The sequence below is a fragment of the Clytia hemisphaerica genome, unplaced genomic scaffold, assembly GCF_902728285.1.
Source record: "Clytia hemisphaerica strain Z4C2 unplaced genomic scaffold, Clytia hemisphaerica genome assembly, whole genome shotgun sequence".
NCBI classification, from domain to species: Eukaryota; Metazoa; Cnidaria; class Hydrozoa; order Leptothecata; family Clytiidae; genus Clytia; species Clytia hemisphaerica.
Genome location: NW_027104019.1, coordinates 181,165 through 196,666, shown reverse-complemented (window position 1 = coordinate 196,666; position 15,502 = coordinate 181,165). Strand labels below are relative to the sequence as shown.

The window sequence follows — 15,502 nt, the reverse complement described above, 5'->3', positions numbered from 1 at the left end:
AATGATGATGATAAATTCTCAAAAAAATTGGCGTGGTGTACTTTAAGAGCTTTGTGCAAAAAGAAACTTTCTCTGACAACCAAGTTATATTGGTAAGTTTGAAGTTTGACGACTCGGTGTTAAACGATCTCTAAGTCCCTTTGATGTAATTAAGTCCTGGTCTCACAGGTGGCCTAGAGGAATTTGTTTAAATGATCGATATTTTTAAGTGGTGTGAGTTTTGACATTTCACAAAATATTTGTCCAAAGTCATTAAAGATAACGATTGATCAATTTATCCAAAAGAGTGATTTAGTCCACATCAAGTTCTCAAATATTTGGGATATTTTTGAGGTACTTCGGCGGTGTTAACTTTTGAATTTTACTAAATGGAAGGAAAGGTGAAAGGAAGAGGATAGGTATTCTTTCAGATGAATAAGATGATGTTCAAAGTAAAAAAAAAATTCAGAATTTCTTTGCGTTTTAGTCTCGTTTTGACCACGCCCCTAAAAATCACAATTTTGAAAAAAAAGAAAAAATACACCTCCAGATATTCACCCAAAGAGCAAGTGTGCAAAATTTCAGCCGAATCCGACAATTTCTGAAGTCTCCACCTGCCCAAAAGTTTTGAGGTGACTGACTGGATCTGAGGATCTAAAAGTTCAAAAATGGTCCGGTAGGGCTCAAAATATAGCCTAGAAACCAATAAATCCCCCCTAGATCGAAATATTCGATAAAATCAAGTTGAAGGCCCGAAATTGACATTCTCACTCGAACTTCAATTTTCGAAAATAGGTAAAATAGCCAAAATTGCCAATATGTTATGGCACTGATTGTAGCTCAACTGAAGTTGAGAAGAGGATATAACAATAACTTTTCATTTGAACGCAAATCATTTGGACTTTTCAGAATAAAAATCGCTTTTGGAATAATAATTATTTACACAACGTTCAAAAAAATTAAAAAAGTATGGAAGATAAATTCAAACGTCAGTAGTGAATAAGAAGACCCTGTTACAAAATTCATAAGAGTTCAGTAGTTGCAGGGGCCTGAGGAGTAAAGAAAAATCACGTTAAAGTTGATGTTGCATTTTTCTTATTTGATGTGTAAATTCATCTTGAACTTAAGATAGATAGTAAGGCGAAATAAAAAAATGTAGTGTTTCCGGAATGCGGGTGAAGGAAAAAAGCTCTCATGCGGCCGGCCGTATTTTTTTTGTTGCTATTTTTGATACCTTAAGATCATTGAAATAGAACTTTAAAGATAACTTTTATTTACAAACAGTACGAAGTAAGCCCTGAATACTAATGTATCAACTACGAACGAACCAAACTTGATTTACACGCGGGAATATTTTACCAAACGACGTTTGATAGCTTGAACGGTCAACTTGATTATCTTTATGATGAAGCATATAGATGAACTCATAGTCTGCGGCCGGGTCAGAAAACTTTTCACCCGACCGGTTTCCGGAAACACTACATTTTTTTTTATTTTCGCCTAAGCACTGATTTTCGATGTCTTTATTTATTCTCAATGTACTTGAAGGTTGGAGAGTTTGAACTAATATATATTATTCACTACAATAATTATAAGAGGTAAAACACTTTTGGAATAAAATTAATTTAAAAACTATATGTGAATGTATATTACAATTAAAAAAACATACACTTGACGAAAGAAATTTCAACGCTTGACGAATGCCAAGTTCTCGTTCTCGCGTAAAATATCACAATCCAACAACCAATTTTCGTAGAATGATACAAAAAATGTTTTTCAAAGAAATTCAATCTGTGTCTGTGAAAATATTCCTCTGTGGAACGCAATAATTTTTCATGAAATCTCATTGACAGCTTCATTCCATTTTTCTGATGACTTTTTTATCAAAAGTGTGTATGCGATAACAAGCTTTAAATCATGAATTTTCATATTTCAACATTCGAAACGTTCCAATATCCCATAAACCAATAAAAAGACGGAACGATAAAACTTGGTACACAAGTTCCTTTGAAGCTTATCTTTTTCATATCAAAAACAATGTCTTGAAATAAGACCGATTAAATTAGAGAGCACTCTTTTGAAGTTCCAACATAACATTAAGGCCTGAGCATCTGGTTTCGTGTGTGGTTACACGAAGACACTTCTTGTGATGGGTATTCACCTGCACTACCCCTCCCTCATAATATCAATTTCTAACGGTTCGGTTATTTCAAAAGAATTTGACAAACTATTCCCAACAAACAAACACTGAATTACGTGTCAACAATCAAACTACTTTTCTCTTCGTTATTCCTCTGTTCAGATTTTTCATCATTTTTATTATCTCCACCATTCGCAAGAACTGGAGAAGAATCGTCTTTTGGTAACAATTTCGCTTCCTCTTTCATTTCTATACAAACTTCAGGTGGTTTATCATTTTTCGAGATATCATATTTCTGTTTTTTGGGAGATAAAACACCGTTCGTGATTTTCGTTTTTTTCGGACTGTCAGTATCGTGCGAGCGGGCCGCGCGGCGTCGGCGATGTCGGTAGAGAACAATAGCAAGCAGTATAAGCAATATAATGAGCAATAATATAAGGGTGCCAATAAAAGCCATGAAATAGTTATTTTCCGCGTCTTGTGAAACTGGAGCTCCTGAAGGCTTGATGATCGTCCCGTCGTCTGTAAATGAAAAGATTAGAATTGTTGCATATTATTTTATCTTGACAAACTTAGCACAGTAAAGCAATGTTATTGGTGGTCTTTTAAAGCTCATTTCAACTACATACAAGACTCAGCTAGAAGATTATGTTTTATTCAAATTCTGTAAAATAGTGATAGCAAAACCATGACGATGATAGAGTAAAGGGTAGACAAATTCTGACGCTAAACTTTTATTTTTTTCTTAAGAAAACTTCTAATTTAAAAGCTTTCATTTTTTTCTTATAAAAAAGTTATGTGACTTTTATAAGAAGTGGAAGATCTGAAAAATGTTCTACGAAGAAATGTCAGTTTAAGAAAAAAGGTACTTATAACGTTGATATTTAGAGATTTGTAAAAACAGTAAGGTTTCAGATAAAGGTTTCACGTTATGGGTAGATTGATGCTCACCCAGCAGACACACAACGTTGTTTTGACGTTAGTCTAACGTTCACAACGTCCATATAACGTTAGATGAACGTTGAAACAACGTTGTCTACCAGCTGGGCATATTAGAAGCATTGGAGCCTTTTTCTAGGCTACGTCATATCTTCATTCGTTTTGAGCGTAAAACTCCTTCTAGTAAGGCCTAATAGCCTGAAGATGTCTATTTGTGTAGACTAGCTTTTTAAATTCGAACGATCAATGATAAGAGCTAAATAAATGTACAAGTTTATGTGCGTGCGTGTGCATGTGTGTGCGTTCAGTATCATTACGTCACAGAAAAATGTTATGGTGTTAGGTTTAAAGTGAGGCGTCGTGCAAGATATAATATAATGTATGTGCATTTAGTCGTTAATGTCGATTGATACCAAGGCGGGTGGTTAACTTCACGCCCAAAATCATGAATTTATTACTCAGCTAATCATAAAAAGTAACCCTAGCTTTTGTGTTACCTGTTGTTAGCCCTGTATCGTTATTACCGCCAGCAGGGCGTGTTGTACTTTGTTCTTTGGTGGTCGAAGGCGGTAAAGTGGTTTCAGATGATGGCTTTGGTGCTGAGGTAGTGGTTTCAAGAGATGGTTTTACGGGCGGTGAAGGGGCGGCAGTGTGGATATCTTTCACTTCTGTAAACGCGAATAAGGTTAAAAAAACGGAAAAATAAACAAAAATGTAACACAAAATTAAAAGCGCTAAAAATACTCTGTCAAACAAATAACCTAAGGTTAAATAATACTGGTAGAGTCTCTATATTGCAAGAATCTCTCTACTCACTAAATCGTTGTTTAACCGTTCTGTTTTGTCGTAAAGAAAAAAAGTATTTTGCTTTCGTTTCGAATTTTAAAATAACATTTCATTTGCGTGATTCAATCGCAGAATATTACCACTGGGAATTAATTGAAAATTGATGAAATTGGTAGAAATTATCTAATGATGGTCATAACTTCGAAGATTTTGACTGGCATTTTAGTTTAATTCAGCTATGTTTGGAAAGAATGGAGGTAAGTGGTTGAATGAACGTGAATGAAAGAGTTTTGTATAGGACAGTGGAATGGATTAGTAAACGTGCGCTTTAAGTGCGTGAATTGAAACGTGTGCGCGTGCGAGGTTACGGTTAAAAAGTTAGGGTGCGTATTATTAGTGCGTATTAGTAGTAGTCAGTAGCGTAGACAGGAGGGGCGCAAAATTTGTGTAGGAGAGCAGATTTTTATGACACTGTAATTATCTATTTATATTATGAATAGATAATTACAGAGTCATAAAAATCTGCTCTCCTAAACAAATTTTGCGCCCCTCCTTTCTACGCTACTGGTAGTATTATCAATATCCCAAGTTTTTTTTCCCACAATCCCCTAAAGTATGTATGTAGACGTCAGGGAAGGTATTTAAATTTAACACGTTATTAAAATCCTGTTGGTTGTACGAGCAGAATTCGTCAATCTCTGTGACAACCGAGAACAAAAAAAACAGAAAAGATTTGGGCTAATTCACAATATTGTATGGCTTATGTAATAGGAATGATAGTTGTCAGGGACTTACCTAGTTCAAAGGCACAATACGTCTTATGATCTGCATTGCCGATGACACATTTGTAATTGCCACGTGAATCCATGGTCAAATTCCTTATGATCAAAGTACTATGTGATTTATCAATGGTCACACTGTAATCTTGACCGTGACCAAGAATGTCGCTACCACCAAGTTTCCAATTCAAAATTGAAGGGACGGGTCCGTTGTTCGAAGGCTTGATGATGTTACATTCCAAAACACCAGGTTGAACTGTGGTCACACTGCATTTGAAGTCTGTTGGCACTAGAAGAGAAAATTTGAATATGAGCTTAATTAAATGATGCTGAACTGCTAGATTTCCGGCTTTTCACTTTCCCCAACAAAAAAGAGAGACAATTTCAAATTTCAATATGACCAATAAAACCTCGAACTGAAGAAGTAAAAAAATCGGACAATACACGTTTTTTTAATAAGAACTTCCAAAACTTTTGAACCTTCGGATGTTCTTAACTTGTTCTTATTTTCCCCGTTTTTGAGTATTTTTGTCCATTTTCGTATAAGTAAGAAATCGAAAAACTAAGAAATCGGGTGTTTTAAGGTCTGTACAGCCTTAAAATGTTCTAAACTTATTCTTGGTATTTTGGCCATTGAAGCCTTATGTTCTTATATAGTTTGCTCTTATAAAAAAACGTGTACATCATCCCTCTACACATACCTTTAGGGCACTGCGAAGCTTCTTGTACATTACGTTTGATGTTGCTTGTTGAAGCCAACACACAGCTCGTTCCTACCCAACCACAATATGGATCTTTATTACTCAAACAGTCAGGGCATAACACATTCGAAGTACAACGTTCCACACCGAATGCAGCAACACCATTTGGACCACCAGTGTATACCATATCCTGAAAGAATTTAGATTGTATTTGACTCCATAACTCAAACAAGATCCCTTTATGTAGCAAACCTTTATAAATAAGCTTGTATACCTCGAACAAATTTTAGCTCTCCGTGCGACTCAACTGCATTCAACTTAAAATGATAGTCTGATATGACAGTTACTTTATCGAAATTGTGTTACCAGTCAGCTTTGGTATAGTTGAGAATATATATATATCCCAGAAATCTGCGGAAACCGGATTGAGCCGAATGAATAAATGAATGCTAAAATAATTTATCTTTAAAATAATAGGTCTCTTATACTTACATCATAAACTTCAACTTTGTAGATAGGTCCTTGCGTCTAAGAAATAATCATGTTTGGTGAAAATCAAGAACTTCAGAAACCTTACTATGAACAAAGAGAAATAACATTTGAAGTAATTTTCAAAAGCTCCATAGCTTGGACCTCGCATTATGAATACTGTCTGTAATCCAACCGGATCACCCACATAGTACGTACGCAAAGATTTTCGAGATTTTTGCAAACCGTCAAACCGTCATTTAAGCAATAGACGTACGCTTTTGTTAAACCCCCTCTCCCCTTTCACTACGTACGAGCTGTATGGATGACCCCTACCCAACTTATATCTTAAGTAGCGATGGCAAATCAGCGCCTCACACTAGTGGTTCGCGATTCGAATGTCGTCCTTCCAATGTTCCGTTCAGTTCATAGATTGCCGAGCCGTGTGTCCATGTACCCCGTAAAAACAATCGAGAGAATACCTGAAAGTCCTAAACTACTGGGCTATCCACGTAAAACATATCGACTGCATCTATCTATCCATCTTTTGCTTACCTTAAAGGGACGTATTTTTTCCACCAGTCGAGGTTTATCATTTTCCACGACGATTTTGTAAACTTGCCCGTCAACTAAAAAATATAACAAAGACAAGAGGTTCATTAGAGTTCATTTCTAAAGTCTGACAGTAACTTTTTCTGCCAATCAAAGGACACTTCGTAGATATTTACACCCCTGTCACAAACCCGCTGGAACCCTAGCCCCACTGGAAAATTTGGCCAAAATCTCGTCCCCAGTTGGAAAATACTTGGAAAATAATTTCAGTCCACCGGGAAATAGACTTTGTTTTCATCCCCACTAGAAATTCAATGTTTAAAATTTGCACTCCAAAACCATCCCCACTGAATTTTTTAAAATCTTGGAACAAAAGAATTTCCATCCCTATTGGGATTTCGATAGGAATTTCTATCTCCACTGAGGAAAAAAGTTTCACCGGGGCTGTGAGACAGGGTGTATATCAGTTAGTGATCTAAGTTAAGAGGAGACATAAGATCGACGGAAAGATGGCAGAACAGATATTGTAAAAAGTTATTGCATTGACTTTATCTGGTTGACTTTAGACAGTCGACTTTCAGCCAACCTTTGTCGAAATGTTAGCCGGTCGTTAAGAGAAGAGCTCATGTTTTTGGACATCTTACCAGAGCCAACGAAGAGGACAGTGGTTATTTCGCCAGTTTCATTGTCCTTGATCTGATCACTTGAAATCGATGAAAATCTAAAAGCAAAAATAGTAGGGGGCCATTCTTTAGGACCCGTGACAACAATTTCCGGAGTGGAATTTTTTTGCTCATTCGAAAGAAGAATGTATTTAGAAACTTTTTTGAGAGTGAGTAAATTAATTAGGTCCAGCATTTTTTTTATGGGGAAAAGACTGACGTCACAAGCAAAAACCCTTGGGACCCGAAATTTGACGAAATTTCAAAGTCGCTAAAACACAAAACCACTTATACCATTGGAAAGCCCTCGAAAAACGATAAAGGAAGAAATTTCATTTAGACTTTCTATCCTGTCTTTTCTAATTGGTAGAGTAGTGGGCATGGCGTTCTAAATCGACGCTGAAATCGCGTTAAAATGTTTGCTTGAAGAAGTCATTGCAATGACATCAAAAAGGGACAATGCATTGACTTTAGACAGCAACTTTTTGCTCACATTAATTTGTGAATTTGTGACATTACATCACGGACCCAATAGTTGATTGGTTCTAAGTGACGTAAAATCAGTAATACGTCACTTTCAACCAATCAGCTGTTGGCTCCATGGAAGACATTGCAATGGTGCATATCATGAATTCACAATTATTTAAAGGTTGGGTTAAAAGCGGTTCGTCTTAAACGAGAGTTTAATGAGGAGAAAGAAAAAAACCGAAAATCAGAAATCAGAAAATCGGAAATTCATTAGAGGTAGTGAATAAGCCTGAAAAAATTGATGAAAAGGTCGATGTCCTCAAATTACAAATACCTTCTGATGGTCATGAAATTCAAAATACTCTTTACTTTTTGTGATCTTTTTCTCTCACTAGCTTAGACATTTTCAAGACTTATCTTTTTTATATAATAGGGCAAGAACATACGCCAACGGAGCCACCGTCACAGGAAAGTTCTTTGTTCTTGAAGAGGTAGGATTTCATCCCCCTCCCAAATCCAAAATTCGTGGATAGACCTCTATAAAAAGTAGTACTTGATAGTATATTTTAGGCTTTATTATGTTTACCTGGTACTTAGTGTGAATAGAGCCTCGTTTTTATCGGTTTTGGGTTGAACTTGTTGAAAAAGAAGTGCGTTATCCGATACTTCTCCTACTAACGCTTGGTCGACACGGCTATGGATGCTCGTGAAGTTCACATTACACTGGAATCAAAACAAAACAAAATGTTAAAATAAAAACTAGCCTTTAGCATACCCACACCCACGCCCACGGGCGGATTCACTTTTTGAAAATCTTGCCGCCTATTACGGTTAGAAGTATTCTGTGTCTCGGTAGTACAATCTCGTTGGTAGTAAACGTTAAAAAACAAGTGCGCAGGAGTTTTTGAAAAACGAAAGACATACACTATTGCATTAAGGGGGTAAAGTAAAATCTTTTTGGTTGAAGCAGTTTACATGCTAAAATAGAGCATCACTCCACCGTAGAGGCAACAGACGACTAGCGAGACAATATCTCAGACACGAAATAGTGACTTGAGTCATTAGGCCTTAACAAACTACTCACATCTTGTCTCGAGATTTTGTTTCTTGTTTCGGACATGTCAACTCCGTCTTTTGATTTGCCGGTAGAATCGCTCATCTTACTGTAGTAAAAGGTGTCACTGATGTCCTTCATGTTATACCGGCATAACGCTGAATCACTTCCAATCTCACTAGAATTAGAAAGAAAATTTTAAAGATGAAACAGAGTCTAAAACGTCGGCACAACTGACCTTTATATACCCTGGACCAAGTTTCTCGATCCCGGCAAAGCAAAATCTTTGATTTAAAGCTTTTTTTGAAAAGTGGTACCCTAATGGCAACACTACTCAATAGCGGTGTAAATGCATCGAGAGCGCTAGATCTACTTTTCCTCGAAGACTTTTGATGATGTAGCGCCGTTAGACGTTAATTTTTAACACTGCAATCGCTTCTTTACGGATACCAATTCAAAAAAAACTTCGATCAAATATGGCGGATAAAGCTTGGTCCAGGGATATATAAAGGTCAATGACTTTAAAACAACAAAGATGCCCACAATTCAAAGTTCAGAGTTATTACTATCAATTTCGTTTGCTTTAGTTTACTCCTCCGCTGAAATCAAACCTATATTGTTCCTAGTCGTGCGTAATTCACAGAACTCATTGAAAATCGAAAAAAGCAGTTCAGATGAATTGACTCTCTCTAGTTCGATCTTTCAAGACTCGAGAATTGTCTTCGAATAAAGAGAAGGTTCTACTAAAAACGTACGAGGAGGTTGAGAAAACTGCATAAATGTACACTTCGTCTCCAATACGAACTTCTGTGGTCGCCTCTGTAAGAAAATATACAATTTTGAGCTAGGGGATAGAGAATAATTATTATTAAACGTTATCTAGTCGTTCACTATGATCAAATTCTTCTCAGTTTAAATCCTTTTTAGTGTACGTAACAAAATTCATTCATATGGAAACATTCGAAAAAGACAAATTTTAAACATCAGAAATGGTTGTCAAAAGCTGTAAAGATTATAGGTCATTAAAATAAAAAATAAAACAGTCGTAATGACGGCTGTAAACTCCGGTAATTTATGGGTCAGCCTTTCTTGATATATCTAACATAAAATCTAAAAGAGTATATCCTAGTAAGTGCGAGCGTAAACGCAAATCAAATCGGGAAATCAAACCGGAAATATCGGAAGATCGAACACGACTATCACGATTAATCGGATTTACACACAATTACAAATGAATAACACTGATTTTGAAAAACTCCTTAACCGGAGTTTAATTACAATAAAATCCTACGAGCACATGTAAAAAAAGATCAGAATAAAACTTACGGATTTCGTCATAGTAGACTGGTACGAGGGTTCCTTCTTTCTTACAAATTAGTTGAGATTTCAAGAATGAATTGAACTGGTCGTAGAAAATTGTCATCTCTTCGTACTAAAAAAAAGAAACCGAAAATTCCTGATATCCGCAGGCCCGTTGGTTTGTATTTTGCAATATTTTATTAGGGGACTGAATATATTTGTTTAAAATGGGCCTGTGTACGCCAGAATATGTAGTTGCATTCTTCTCAACGGGCATTGTTGATAGGTTTTTTATGATTTTCGAGATTTATTATTTTTAACATTACTCTCGGGGGTACCTAGTAGCCGTCCCCCCGCTAATTAATTTTTCGAAGATTTTCCACCCAGGACATTCTTATTCCAGACCCCCCCCCCCCGATTATTAATTTTTGAGAAAATGTTTTTGAAAGTTTCCTCTTTTGTCCTAATTCTGCTGCATTAGCCTCCTTTTCAAAAATTTTCCACCCAGGACATTTTTATTCTAGCCCCCCCCCCCGCTTATTAAGTTTTGAGATCCCCCTCCACTTATTAAAACGCCCCGGCTATTAGGTACCCGAGTAGTTTTCAAATCAAAACCTATCGAAAAATCAACAGTTACACACACTCCACTCCATAAGAAGTACGGGAACCGTGAAAAAGGAAACTTACCTTGCAGAGTCTAGCAACACGAGAGTAGATGTGCTGTAAAAGGGAAAAAAAATGATTTGATCAAAACCCATGGCAAGAAATTTGGTTTATTTGTATTAAACATTGAAAGTAAATACTAAGACTAAAAACCATTACTTTGGCCCTGTCCATTAGGGCTAGAGTTTAAAGAGAGACCTACTAGTACTAGAAGAGATATCAAGGCCGGATTTTAAAGAGTAAGCGAAAGTATTGATAAGCAAGTACACGTTTCATTTGAGAATATTTAACACAGCCTACCTTTCGATTGTCACCGCCTTCGGCGACTTCTCGCAAGAAGAAGTAAGTATACTCGTTGTATTCCAAAGACGACACAAAATTCACTTCTGTTAAGAAAAAGGAAAAGAATTTAAGGAACGATGGCCGACCGGATAAGGCGTTAGTATCTCAGACCAGGGGTTCGCGTCTCGAATCCCGCTCATTCAACTATTCCGTTCCGTTCACGTGTAAAAGGCGAGCCCGTGAAAACAACTGAAAAACTGCCTAAGTGATCTATTACCGACTTTCCACTTTGCTTTGAATGACCGATTGACAAATTGCAAAACGTTCTAGTTTTAATTGGAGGAAACGAAGAGCGTCAATGGGAAAGGTGGTAATGAGGGTATCTCGAAAATGGGGAGCGGGGTTATTTGGTTGGTTAACCGATTTTCGAATTCAATCGAATCTGTCACAACAACTTTATCGTGAGCCGCGAAATGTTCTGTAAAATTAATTGACATCGCTTTGTACTTACTGTTTAAGTTTGTATCTGCCGTCTTGATTGTTTTGTCTTTGTAAATTTTATCATGCGCATAAAGGTATGATGAACCGAGACCTAGAGAAAATAAGAAAAAATTCAGATGATCAAATCAGAGCAAAAAGTTCATGTAATAGCAGTAATAGCATTAGTTCTATCACTGAGCGGGCACCTCACGAAATTTTTCATTCCGGTAGACGTTACTGGGTAGAAAAAAAGCCGTGACATCTAGTATAGGCTGTAGATTTACTGAGCTAGCCACGTAAAATATCAACATTCAAACTACATTCAATCAACATTCGGAGAAAGTACCTGTATACATGACGGTCAGGTTGGTGTTGGAGAGGGTCGGAAGAAACCTGTATTTCTTGACACTGACTTCTTTCAAGTCTTGCTGAAAACGAAATAAAAAATGAACTGTTATTAGATTCTTGAAATGTTTAGTGTACACTAAAGACAGCTCCAGGCTTTTAAACCTTACTCTTATTCTATAGGTACTTCTAAAGACGGCTATTTAGTAACTCCCATCGGGAATTTGCTTATTGAATATATATTATCACAGAGATTTCAAATAAGAGAATGTTACCCCGTAGAGCAGGAGTTTCAAAGCTGGATAATATTAAATAAATACTGTCATCTATACCATTTATCGTTAATAATGACGATGGTAAAAGCAGCCAATTTTGTGGAAAGCAGAAGAAATATTGTCCATCTTTCTTTCCCGTGGATGCTGCCCTGACTTTCAATAATTAGTCTCCACAAAATGAAATGTGCAAGTTGAGTCTCCTTAACTCGAACAAATCCCAACAATCCCCCTGTGGGTGTCGAGTTAAAGAGACACGCCATCGGACGACTGTATCTAATAAAATAAGTAAACAGAGTAGAGAGACTTACATCGAACGTCCAGCATCCTGGTTGTTTAGCGTAAGTGCCACAAGCATGCACGTGATCATTCTCACCAATCACCAACGACAAAATGTTATTCTGACATTTCTCCAGCTAAAAAAAAAAGGAAAATCTTTTTGAACCATTGGAGAGGAGCTCATTCAGAAGCATTAATATTGAAACGTGAAATTCCATACTAGAGCAGAAAAGAATTCTCTTGCACCAAACGCCACACCAACACACATAAAGCTTTCAAACTTAAGATGATCTCCCGTATAATGTACAATCTAGCTGAAGGAAGTATCGTGTGTTTAAAATAGGTCATTTCACGAGCGAAAAGCATCATGGGTATCGAGGACCGTATGCGCTCTGAAGTATATATTTGGAGGTTTTTGCATTTAACCAACGGGAAGCCTTTATGGGGATGCAATCAGTCCTGATTGCCATTGATTCATTTCGAAAGTGAAATTGTCTGTTATCTATTTCGAAAACAATTTCAAAAAGAGAGACAATCTTACGACGTCTCCACATTTTGATATATCCTCATCGGAAGGTTCCAACTTTACACTTTTGATCAATTTCAAATCTGACGAGAATTTTGCCAGCATGTTAACAGCACCGATGACTATAGAATTGTCTTCCAATTTGACGATCGTTTTGACTTGCGAGATTTTGTCTTTGAAATCAGGTGTGCTTTCGGATGGGAAGGTTACAATGTTTTGGTCGACAGGGTGGATAACTTTAACTGCAAAAAATAAATATTCATATAAGATAAGTTAGGATTTCTCGATTTAAAACAATGACCCGAGCTTTATAATTAAAAACCCTGGAGATCCCGGCCAACCAAAATATTTGACGGCATTGTTTGAAGAGGGGTACCGCAAAAGTGAAAAAGAAATCTGAAGTTCTCGATGCGGGTAACTTGATTGGGAATATTTTAGTTTCAATATCTAAGCACTGTGAACCAAAAGAATAACCATAAAAAATCCTGAGGATAAAGCCTGCTGGGAAATTTTTTAAACAACAAATAAACACAATAGTTTAGTACGTATTCGTACGATTTCTAAAAATCTGATGTCAGGAATATCTGCCGCAAAGAGACTGGGCTCAAATTCACTAGGGTAAAGTGACGTCAAAATGTCTGTGTCTGTGAGCTACCAATGTTGCTTCCAAGAAATTTCACGACAATCAAATTCGGTTATCTTGAACCATAACATTTTCAATTTAAAACGTCATGGCCTGAACCCAGTCTCCTTTACATTTCATAAACGAAATTACAAAAATAATAATTATACTCACCATTTTCAGCATGTGTGATGTAAAGAATCGTGAAGAAGAAACACAAAATAATGAATTTGGGGTCATTTGATTGAACCATTTTTTTCAGCAAACCATACGTTTCACTATAATTTTGTTTGTTTTTTTTCTGGTTATTTTTTCATATTTTTGTGCTAAAATGAGAATGAGTTGGTTTTATCAGTTGTGGACCTTTCAAGTTCCTTCCGTAACCACAAAGTTCTACAATCGCTAATTCGAACTATAATTATTCGAAACTTTCTATAATTCGAACTAATTCACAGCTCTTACAATGGGGAAAACCTCGTAAAATACTTTCTTTAATTCGAATCTTTCTGTAATACAAACAAATTAGTCGTTCGAGTTCGAATTAGCGGGAGTCAACTGTAAAAAAAAGCTCTATTTGGCTCTGGTGTAAAACCATAACAACATTTAGATGCATTCCTTTGAGAGTGATTTCCACTTGGTAAAAAAAGCACGGTTAGCGAGCCTTTTTCTAAATCTTCCCATCATAAAACACATCCACACAACAGTCCGTAAAGAAGGAATTTCAATGCACATTGCTAAATAACCTCTGTTTTTAAAAGCTACTGAAACGCTATAGAAAGGTCAAACGGAAACATTAAAACATGTTCAAAAATGAGATCCCTCTTACATCACGATATCACGTGACCAAAACTGAAACTTAAGGAATTTCACAACATCTTGGAGTTTTTAAAAAGCTTTTTAAACGAAAATGTTAATAAACATGGTCATTACTCGCCAATTTCGCCAACCGATTCTCGAAATACTCTGTTCGAAAATCAAACTTCAGACTATTAAAGATTATAAAGTTCTTTTTTCAGCCTCGTTTAATTTTGACAAGGAACTCAATTTGCAGCAATTGACTACAAAACAGTCTTCCAGATTTCAAACTGGAAAACATCAAAGTGTTCCGTACAAGGAACAAGAAACATAAAATAAAACGAATAAATATTTTTTCGTCTGCCATACGCGGAACTATAAAAAATTCCTTGTCGTAATTTAGTCTTAAGTCTGACGTCATTGGTAAGCTGAAGACTTTAAAGTTCTTTGACACTTCTTGCTTCTGATAAAACAAGTAATACTTTAATGGACCTACCTATTTATAAAACGAATAATTAGAATTTAATGGAAGTAATGTATAATTTTACGGAAAATGTGACGGAAATGTGAAAAAAACGACGATTTCCGGCACATTTCCGGTTCTACAGACCGGAAAAAAAAATTTTTTGACAAACAGTTTTCGACACCTTTTCGGCAGTACTAATGTGCATCTATGTGCAAAAAATCGCAAAAAACTAATGAGAAAATCTCGAGAAAATCTCAAAAAACCGCTTTTTTCGGGACATTTCCGGTTCTAGCGGCCGGAAAAATTTCTTTTTCGAAAATTGGGCTCTGTCACATTTTGGGCATTGCCATTTTACATCATTGTGCAAAAAATCATGAAAATCTGTCGAGTATAAGTTGAAAAAATGAAGGAAAACCGTTTTACGCCGGTTTTCGGCTGTTCCGGCGATTTTTAAGGAGTTCCGGATTCAAAGGATGATTTTTTTGGAAATCAAACGATGCTAAGTTTTGGGCATCATCATAAAGAACATTTTTCTGTAAAGAAACAATTAAATAAGTTGAAAAAATGTGACGGAAATGTGAAAAAACGACGATTTCCGGCACATTTCCGGTTCTACAGACCGGAAAAAATTTTTTTTCGGCAAACGGTTTTCGACACCTTTTCGGCAGTACTAATGTGCATCTATGTGCAAAAAATCGCAAAAAACTAATGATAAAATCTCGAGAAAATCTCAAAAAACCGCTTTTTTCGGGACATTTCCGGTTCTACCGGCCGGAAAAATTTTTTTTTCGAAAATCGGGCTCCGTCACATTCGAGGGTTTATAGTAATGCACCTTTGTGCAAAAAATCAGAAAAATTGAATGATCCAATCTCGAGAAAAGTTGGTAACTAACGTACTAACTAACTAACTAACGAACACGGGTTAATTTATAGGACCTCCACCCC

The 15,502-nt window shown here is 36.3% G+C and overlaps 1 protein-coding gene across 2 annotated transcripts; it reads right to left on the bottom strand.

Moving 5' to 3' along the window:
- Positions 1–853: 853 nt before the first annotated feature.
- Positions 854–13,624, bottom strand: LOC136811412 (semaphorin-1A-like). Of its 2 annotated transcripts, XM_067068015.1 has the most exons (18): positions 13,471–13,624; positions 12,690–12,916; positions 12,181–12,285; positions 11,599–11,680; positions 11,284–11,364; positions 10,791–10,876; positions 10,515–10,547; positions 9,855–9,960; positions 9,284–9,347; positions 8,559–8,706; positions 8,061–8,197; positions 6,989–7,065; positions 6,348–6,421; positions 5,817–5,852; positions 5,325–5,514; positions 4,640–4,912; positions 3,556–3,726; positions 1,215–2,641 (listed from the first exon to the last, which is right to left on the bottom strand). In XM_067068015.1, the coding sequence occupies exons 1-18, from the start codon at positions 13,547–13,549 to the stop codon at positions 2,232–2,234; spliced, it is 2,379 nt and encodes a 792-aa protein (XP_066924116.1). In that variant the 5' UTR covers positions 13,550–13,624; the 3' UTR covers positions 1,215–2,231. The 2 variants fall into 2 exon arrangements, with proteins under 2 accessions (XP_066924117.1, XP_066924116.1); XM_067068016.1 differs by lacking the exon at positions 3,556–3,726 and having other exon boundaries at positions 854–2,641.
- Positions 13,625–15,502: the final 1,878 nt, after the last annotated feature.